Source organism: Cibotium barometz, chromosome 49 (genome assembly GCF_041138505.1).
Source record: "Cibotium barometz isolate CiBa-2024 chromosome 49, ASM4113850v1, whole genome shotgun sequence".
Lineage (NCBI taxonomy): Eukaryota > Viridiplantae > Streptophyta > Polypodiopsida > Cyatheales > Cibotiaceae > Cibotium > Cibotium barometz.
Window position 1 is genome coordinate 40530797 of NC_141094.1, and position 10137 is coordinate 40540933.

Consider the following 10137-nt stretch of genomic DNA (forward strand, 5'->3'; position numbering starts at 1 on the left):
GTTCCTTGTTCTAGTGCACTTTTGTCTCACTCTTGGGCCAGGTGCTACACATTGCTCTAGAAGAAAGATGCAAGGAGTGTTTGACACTGGTTCTCTTCTTGCCTCCTTTGTCTTGCATGAGTTGGTCTAAGGCATTAGACAAAGAGGGTATGCCTTGCATCGAAGGATGGTGTGCTTGGTTTGGATGCCATGCATATCGCATTCTGTGCGGATTCATACCTCTCGATTCTCAAGTATGGTTGGCAACTTTCCCTATCTGTGCAACCTATGTGATGACACCTGGAGTTCTAGCCCATGGATATACATTTGATATATGAATCTTTGGGTAACATAGTATTTACATAAAACCATCTCTCATCACTATTAGAAGCTGGTCTCATTAAAGGTAGAAGCTGATTTCTCATCCTTGAGATGGGAGTGTCTCTCGTCGTCATATAGATGTAAATATGCCAAATACCATCTCTGATTACCCTATTGAGTTTTTGCGTAGATAATGCATGGGGGTTCCTAGATATGGATGCAAAGCATCTATAGAGAGGTCACGTGACACCGTCCACTTTGTTGTTTTGGTACACCAATAATTCTTAGTCCCTTGTTATGCAAGATTGATGAATGAGAACAATACTAGCTATGGGAGTCATCTTCTACCTTGTATTGTGGTTCCAAACTTGTGTACCCTCTCGTATTAAGTAACCTATTGAAATCAGGTGAGGCACATCTATGTGCCGAGGGTGGGTTGCAAACTTTTCTAGAATGGTGTGGTGTAAAATGACAAATATGAAGTCTACTTAAATGATTTGATGTGGAATAGACGATTTACAATGTATCAGTCGTGAGAGTATCATAACTCGTAGTCTCTTGAACTCCAATAAGATCCACATCCCAAAACGGTGCTCCATACATGCTACTGTACTGATTAATCGATGAAAAAGACGGGATTGTATTTAGACACGTAACTATTGTTGGAAGCATTACTCATCCAAGTGTGCTAGCGATGTATACTCTATGACTAATCTTGCCTTTGCTTTTGTTTCATAAGAAATTAAGCTTCAGAATATGACTGCTAGGTATGTTTAGATCCTTATGACTTTCACTTCCTCTCCCTCAAATGTGAGTGTTTTTTGCCACCCCTTTACAATTCCTCCATATGGCGAATGCCTTAACCCAAATTTTTAAGGTTTTCATGCTGATGCAATAGGATATCATCTGTATTCATGTGTATGCAAAGCAGAAACTGTTTGGTTTGTATGCAATGAAAGCACTAATGCTAATATTCTTGTACACTAGATTTGTAGCTACTTCAATATAATAGCTAGTGTTAATCTTGCACTTAATATGTGGTCACATGAGCTAGCATAACATAACACGTTTGTTTCAAAGAGAGTTTAATGATGATACAATATGCCCTGAGTACACTGGTGGGTTGGTGATGCATTAGGCATCCTCTATAACGTAAACAAAGCATATTGAAAATGAAAAATAGACGAATGTCTAGAAGACTTCAATGGACGATGAAAGCATGATATGTCTAAGTTTGAGAGGATTGTAGAGTAGTCCCAAGGTTTGTTAGGTGACAAATATAAGGGGATCTAAACTCATGGATCACCATAAGATCAAAAATAGTCCTTTGTCTTCATCGAGAAGTAAGTGTCTTGTTGTGGCATCTCATGGAAGGTGGTCTCTTCTATTGAGCTTTGGTTCTTTGATGGGTCTTTTGTGTGTCGTGTTTGAAGATGTTCAGTCGTAGCTAGGTGTTTGGATGTCAGGATGGAAACTCTTATGAGGTTGTAATATCTCTATGCATTTGTTGTTCTAGTGCACTTTTGTCTCCTTGTCACTTGACTCTTGGGCTGGGTGCTAACATTGCTCCAGAAGAAAGATGCAAGGAATGTTTTGACACTAGTTCTCTTCTTGCCTCCCTTTTCCTTCATGAGTTGGTCTAAAGCATTAGACAGAGGATGTGCTTACCCTATTCTTGCCTAGTTAATGCATGGGTATTCAAGTCGAGAGGTTACCTTTACTTGGTCGAAGCGCGTGTCCTTGGGTCTTGCCTTTGAGCCACAAATGCAACTTTCCATTGTGGGTGCGCTAGCTCATCCATCGCGCCCTCATTCCGTTGTCACACCGGAATGCTCCTTGCCAAAGGGGTGAAGGGAGAGCTCCCAATGCCTAGACAAAGGAAAGAAGAGATGGCTCTTTGTGATGGTTCTCTCTCACAAGAGGCGGAAAAAGAAGCTAATCGAAGAGGAAAACCTACAATCAAACCTATTCAAGCATGCATCCATCTAACAAGCATGAATTAAAAGGCATACAAGCAAGTAAGAAGAGGGAAGAAGGAGAGCTTATAAGAATACTATTGCAAGGGAATGATTGTCCATTGCTTACTGTCAAAAATAACTTATATACGAGTGACTAGTTTCCATATTAGATTGGCCAAACTTAAAAATGTCCCAACCTCTATTACTAGTCTTAAGCAACTTTGTACACTAAGCCCATGGACTTTCCCTATTTGACATTAAGATCCTGGTAAGGTTGCTTTATATATTCTCGTGCCGTCTTACAGAAGTTAAGTACCCGTTCATGCGGGTAAGATGGCAAAGCACCTTACGTAGGTTGGGCAGGCAAAACCGTGTTAACGAATAAAATAGTTAACATACCTCCTTCCTAATGAACGTGTCACGCTAGTGGGTGGTGAAGCTACTGCCAAGAAGTGGATCGTGTGGATAGTCTAGGATACACCATGGAGCGGATGGCCGAGGTTAAGAGGTTAGTTCGGGATCAATCTACAGCCAAATGTAGGACAAAGTGATGGGAAGCTTTGGGTACCCTTAATGGCAGGCAGCTTTTCAAGGCGGCATGGAAAGTGATATATGATGTAGAGGTTCTTCATGCTTGGCATGGAAGTGGTGTGTCTGCATCTACAATGGAGTTGGGCGGCCTCTATGGCTTGAAGGATTTGGCGGTGTCGAGCAATTGGGATAGAGGCGGTGCATGTCAAATGAGTGGTGTGGTCGAAGATGAGGCAATGACGGATTCCTGCTGATTGTAGGAAGGTCCACACGATGGGTCGTACCATGGGCCAGGCTTGTGCGCACCATGGTCCCCCATCAATGCAGGTTTATGAAAGAATAGTGGCTATGTGTCTATTACATGTAGAGGTCGTGCATATAGTGCAGGTGACGTGCATGGGCATTGGGCACAAGGTGGGCCCGTGTAGAAGCTTTTGTTGGTGAAAACTCCAACACTCTGCTTTCTTTGATACTTTTTTGTCTGCTTTCTGATAGAGAAGTGGTGGTTGATGTGTAGCAAGGATATGAATGAGGTTGGGTTGTCCATGAGAATGGAAGAATTTAGGACACCCAATCTAGCAGGAACATTGGTAAGCTGCTGTGAACTATGCGTGGCTTGCCGGACATGTCCGCATGGAGACGGGTGCTTCTTGGGCCTTGTTGGTGGCCATTGTTAGATATCATCCCCTACTTGCTGGCTTCCTATTTGGTGTCTTATTTTAGCCTCTAGGGCTGACCATGTTAGTCAGAGGGGCTGGTCACCCCTCACTCATATTTTACCCATATTTATTCCCCATTTTATGGTCTTGGGATTTTCCCCAGTCGTGGAGGTATTTATCTCTAGTCGGCTGCCTTCATGTAGAGGTATATATAGCCGGCATGCCTCCCTCATATTTTACTGCTTGCATTGCTTGCCTAGCTGCAGTCCCTCACTTACGAGGTTCTCCCCTCTTGCTCGGGACATGTATTCCTTTTGGTGATGATATTGAGAGCAGGTTCTCACCTGTGTTTCCTCTCCATCTCTCTCTCACTCTCTCTCTTGTGTTTCCACTTTCCCTTCTTCCGCTGCACATTCTATCATGGTATCAGAGCACCGGTGATTTTCAGCGTTGGATGCTCCCTCCTCTACCTCTTCATATCTGTGTTTTTTTTGCCCCTGGAGACCCGCGTTTTTGCGTTTTCAGCAAGGGCAGCAGCACATAGGTTGCTGCGTTTTTCTTAAGGTGGCTGTCCACAGCAGTTCTCGGCATTCATAACCCCCCCCCATAGTGTTGGTCGCCTGTTTTGTACAGGCCAGCTAGATCATGTTTGCTATTTTTTTCTTCTACAAGTTTCTAATGCTGATTTGCTGATCTGAGGCTTGGGTGTACCTATTTCTTCTGCGTTTTTCTTCAGATTCAGCCCTTTCTATTGCCCCTTATACCTCTGCCTTTTCAGATTTGCAGCCATGGTTGCTGCGTTTTTTTGAACCGATTTTGCTGGTAGCTCTACCTTCACTTGGGCTTCATCTGTTCGACCCAAAGGTACCTTCTCTTCAGCGTTTTTCCTCATAGGAGGTGTGGACACTGGTTGGCCTGAATTTTCAGGTTTGTAGCCCTTGTTTGGCTGCGTTTTCTTCTCCAGTTGACACAGATCACTTGCAGAGGGGGTTTCTTGTTTGGATTGTGGCTTTGGAGGCAGTTTGGTACTTGAGGAGGATTCTGAATTTCAGATTTCAGTCAGCGTTTTGCTGATTTTGGAGCATCTCTACCTATGTTTTGTTCCTGGCCTACACGGTTTCCCGGTTTCCACATGTTCCTTGCCTTCTGTTGGCGGTGGAGTGTTTTTTTTACTGGATAGCAGTGTTCTGGCTGCGTTTTGCTTCCCACAGGAGTTTTCTACACTCAGGGGGGGCCCTTCTCCGGCTACTTCACTTGAGGATCAGTTTCGGGAGCTGTGTTGTATCTGTGGAGACTTTCTTCTTTGATAGGAGTTTACAATTATTTGGAGGAGAGCAGTGATCTTTTTAGAGATCCTGAGCAGAGTTTATTTTGTCCGAGCTTGTGTTCTTTGCAGTATTTGCAGAACAAGGAGGGCATTTTGCCCTTTTGCGATGTGATCCTTTCACATGATCTTTTATCTATTGCTGATTCTTGTGATCTAGTTCTACTTCTGGAATAGTCTTCTACTATCTGTGATGCTTTTGAGGACTTTGTTACCACTGCAGTTTGTAATCGTGCTTCCCTTCCTCATTGTGAGGAGTCTATCTCTGCATCTCTTTCTGATGCTTTTGAGGATGCCCCTCCCCCTGCCAGTGCTGCAGGCTTGTTGTTTTGGAGGATGGTTTTTTGGACCCGATGGGATGCTTTGGATCTGTGGTTGCTAACCGTGCCTCGGGCACAGTGGTACTTCCAGAGTTTTTTGGATTTGGATCAGAATCAGGTTGGGCTTATATCAGTCCGACAATATTTTTTTTCAGAGGGGAATGTGGAGTCCTTTCATCTTGCGATGCCCACCTCAGTGGCGTGTACTTATGTACAGCATTGGGCAACTCATGTTATGGAGTTTGAGCAGATTGACCCCATCTTTTCTACGAAGTCTTTACATCTTGCAATGCCAACCTTTTCGGAGGATGCTTTTGTACAACGTTTGGCTACTCTTGGTACAGAGTTGAAGCAGATTGACTCTATTTCTTTTGAGGGTTCCAATGAGGAGCAGTTTGCTTCTCCCAGGATTGATTATCTATAGGATCTGATCTTGGTTGGTTATGAGGTTTTTCATACTTTCTCCAGGCTGGATACATGACATTCGACTTCGGGGAGTGTTCTTACACTTGGGTTTGGAACCATTATTTGGAGCAGCACGTCGCAGCCTATATGGTTGTCTTCTTCCAGAGGAGAGGTGTACCTGGTAGCTTGTTCTGTTACTTTTGTAGCTGAGTTGCTGAGGAGATTGCTTGTGGAGCTTTCTTGGTACCTATTTCTGTAGTCTTTCATCTTTGATCGAGGACGACGTCTCTAGCTTTTTGGAGTTTGCTCAACATCCGTTGCTGAGAGGGGGTGTTAGATATCATCCCCTACTTGCTGACTTCCTATTTGTTGTCCTATTTTAGCCTCTAGGGCTTACCATGTTAGTCAGAGGGGTCGATCACCCCTCACTCATATTTTACCCATATATATTCCCCATTTTATGGTCTTGGGATTTTCCCCAATCGTGGAGGTATTTATCACTAGTCGGCTGTCTTCATGTAAAGGTATATATAGCCGGCCTGCCTTCCTCATATTTTACTACTTGCATTGCTTGCCTAGCTTGTTAAGCTGCAGTCCCTCACGAGGTTCTCCCCTCTTGCTCGGGACATGTATTCCTTTTGGTGATGATGTTGAGAGCAGGTGCTCACCTGTGTTTCCTCTCCATCTTTCTCTCTCTCTCGCTCCCTCTTATGTTACCACTTTCCCTTCTTCCGCTGATCATTCTATCATCTAGTACATCTTTATCGGGAGCAAGGAAAATTGCTATGCGCACTCTAGTACATCTTTATTGGCCAAGTCTATGCTACGAACAGTGGCATTGCCTATGACCACAAACTTACACCATTATGTCAAGGCCACACCTCATAGCCCCTTTCCCATACACTTCAGTTTACTCCCCATCTTCTACTAGCATATAGTCTCCATTTTAACATTTCCAAATCAGCCATCGAAGCTTTTAACATTTCCAAATCAGCCATCGAAGCTTTCTTCATAGGAGTGCACGGGTGTGGGGATTTGCCATCTATCATATCACTTCACTTATATAGCATTCTTCTCTATCTTTGTTGTAATGCAATTTGAGTTGTAAAGTTTTGTGCTGTGAAAGATCCTACTTCTTTGTGAGTATTCTCTTGTATACACTATGCACATTGTATTTTCTTCCAATATTTGTTCCATAACAACACAAACCCTAGTCACCACCAACATTTTTGGGACTTGTAAAGAAAATGAAGTCAAGATGGGAATTATAGCTTTTTTCCATGACATAATTAATTATGCCAAAATGGTGACAACTAACTATGCATGTGCTTAAATTGTGCCAAAATGGAGATTGCTTGTAATCTGTGCTCTCAATCAACCAACAATTTCTTGGTAACATACACCTATCTACTGCATTTTACGAGAGAAATGTATCCCTAGCCTAGTGTGATAGGTTGTGTGATAGCAGCCTTTGCAAACTTTGTGAAATTGAGAAAAGTGCATGGTGAACTAGCTCATTGCTCGGAAAAAACATTTTTTTTTGCCCTTAAAATTAAAGACCATACAAGGCTTAATTGGGATTTAGCCTTGAAAATCACTAGAAATCTTACAAGTGCCCAGATTTTTTAGCTACAATGTGTAAATTTTAAACCTTAAAAAAGGCAACGTTGAATTTCAATCGGGATTTTTAAATTTGAACCGAAAAAATTACATTACGAACGGACTATGTGAGCACTGGACTAGCTAAAGTAGGCAAGTAACACTCATTTATGCTGCATAATCATACTAGAAAAACTAAAAAGTAAACTAAAAAGTAAAGAAAATCAATATCAAAAATACACTTTTTTTTGTAACCAGTGATAAAAAGGATGACTTTCAAGCTCAACCCGTTTTTACGTAACTACAATTTTGAAATTTCAAATGCAAGGCTAAGCAAATTTACAACCAATTATTCTCGGTTTGAACCGTGGAAATTACACTAAAAGTTCTCACACAGATAACCAAGATACAGCTGGAACTAATAACCTTAGAAAGGTTAGCATATTCATTGAGCTATGATTATTATGAGCTCTAATTCTTTGTGGTAGATAAATTACTTCTATTTAAGTCTAAAAGATGGCAATTCATTGTAATTGGCAAATGTAGAAATCGGTACCGAGTAGAATTTCTGGTAGAAGGCAAAGACCATGGTATTAGTAATAAGACCAACGGTAGCATTACATGGGCACAAGTTGACAAGGATCAAATAAACGAAACCAAAAATTAAAAACAACTGAAAGCATGGAAGGTGGAGATCTAGTGGTTGTGGCCAAAGTGGCCGTGCTTGGCCTCCTTCTCAGCGTCTTTCTTGTCATGGCGCTCATGGAGGGCATAGGCCCCAGACCCAACGGCCACTGCCCCAGCTATGGTTTCTCCAATGTGGTGCTTGTGGGCGTTCTCAGGGTCCTTCTTAGCTTGATGCTTCTCATACTACACACACACACACACACACACACAGTACAAACAAGCACCACAGTTAACACATTAGGTTAAGCCGCTCAATTAACACAATGGTTGCCTACCCTACACACCACTATTGCATCAATTACCAAGGCTTGCCTATCAACAAAATAGGTGATTAATGCTCTTTCAAAGGTGCTACAGCTGATTACCATGGCAACGGCTCCTCCTAGCAAGGCGCCAGCCTCTGCGAGGTGCTCCTTGTGGGCGTGCTTCTTGATCTCCACCTTAGAATCGACTGGCTTTCCATCCACAACGGTTGCAGACGAGTAGACCTCGGTACTCTCCACCACAACCTCGTCTTGATTGTTCTTGTTGTGGTGGTGGAAGAGTCCCCTATCACGGTGCTCTCCGGACTCAGCCATGGACACACTCAGACAGACAGAGAGAGAGAGAGGGAGAGAGGAGAGAGAGAGGATGAGGAGACACCTGACACCAGCACTACCTTTTTATAGACTTTAACTTAGCGAGAGACAAGATGGAATTAATGTAGACAGACTATTAGGATGAGATGAGAGCGGCTAAGCTGTGTGTGTGTGTGGCGACGTGCCAAGAACTCTCTCGAAAGGTGAGGTCGGTGGGGGCGGCTCCAGCTTTCCAAGCGCGTGATGAGATGAGATGAGAATGAGATCCAGGACTCCACACGTTTTGGGCTTACCCCACCCACTTGGACTTCAGCCTTGAATGCATGGATCGTATCTCTTAGTGGATCCCGTATGAATCGGATCATGGATCGTATCTCTTACTTACTATGTGGACCACTTTCATATGGAACATGGCCCCTCCATATGTACCTCTTACTATGCATCGGATCATGGACCGCTTTCATATGGAACATGGCCCCTCCATTGTATTTCCATTCACAAGCTTCTGCCTCGACGACAAGGGAACATGAAGCTCCTCAAATCCAACTCAGGAGTTTGCTTTTCCCAAACTTTGAGGGCAATGTTCACAAAAAACCGGCATTTAGTGTATTTTTGCAAGACCAAAATCTAAGTCTAAGGATAAACTTAGAGGTTAGACATCTATATCTATATCTATATCTATATATACATTATTTATAGCTTGCCATGTGGTAAGCAAAGGAGAGCCCCACTTGGCAAGAGGAGGAGAGCCCTTCACATAAAGGAGAGGAGAATTTTTTAATGAGTCATTTGCTCATTAAATGAGACTCATATATATATGTATGTATGTATGTATGTATGTGTGTGTGTATGTAGGAAAGTTTCACATTTTTGAACTTTTTAAAAGGAACAGTTCTTTTCCACAAGCCTAGATGCATTGGAGCTCACAATTAGTTGTCACCATCAAGTCATTTGCTCATTAAGTGAGTTTCACATTTTTGAACTTTTTAAAAGGAACAGTTCTTTTCCACAAGCCTAGATGCATTGGGGCTCGCAATTAGTTGTCACCATCAAGTCATTTGCTCATTAAGTGAGTTTCACATATATATTATTTGTAGTGTGCCATGTGGTAAGCAAAGGAGATTCCCACTTGGCAAGAGAAGGAGCGCCCTTCACATAAAGGAGAAAGGAGAATTTTTTTAATGAGTCATTGAGACTCATATATATATATAGGAGAGTTTCACAATTTTGAACATTTTAAAAGGAACGGTTCTTTTCCACAAGCCTAGATGCATTGGGGCTCACAATTACTTGTCAACCATCAAGTCATTTGCTCATTGAGTGAGTTTCTCATATATATAAGCGCTCACACACACACAGACATAAATGCATATACATGTGTGTGTGTGTGTGTGTGTGTGTGTGTGAGCACTCATATATATGAGAAACTCACTCAATGAGCAAATGACTTAATGGTGACAGCTAAATGCATATACATATGTAGGGAAGAGAAGAGAAGCCCTTCTACCAGTCTTACAAGGGCTTAGTTGCTAGAATTAGCACCACGTCGGGAGTGAGGTGGCATGTGGTTAGCGAGTGGGCGAGTGGATTCGTGGTGATTAACCTCTCCACACTCGTTGGCCCATGTAATCTGTACGTCGACGGGTGGTCGACGAGACGGTTACATGGCTGATCCAGCCAGTTTGTGGCACCAAGGTGATGAGGAGGGCTCGACTGGATGGGGGGTTGGGATCCTGATTCTGAGGAGGAGATGAAGCGGCGTAGAGAAGAAGCGGA

At 42.8% G+C, this 10137-nt stretch overlaps 1 protein-coding gene across 1 annotated transcript; it reads right to left on the reverse strand.

Moving 5' to 3' along the window:
- Positions 1 to 7668: 7668 nt before the first annotated feature.
- LOC147610585 (uncharacterized) lies at positions 7669 to 8537 on the reverse strand. The gene is made up of 2 exons (XM_086786276.1): positions 8149 to 8537; positions 7669 to 7966 (listed from the first exon to the last, which is right to left on the reverse strand). Exons 1-2 carry the CDS (start codon positions 8359 to 8361, stop codon positions 7793 to 7795), a joined length of 387 nt encoding a protein of 128 aa, XP_086642402.1. The 5' UTR covers positions 8362 to 8537; the 3' UTR covers positions 7669 to 7792.
- Between the last annotated feature and the right edge of the window lie 1600 nt (positions 8538 to 10137).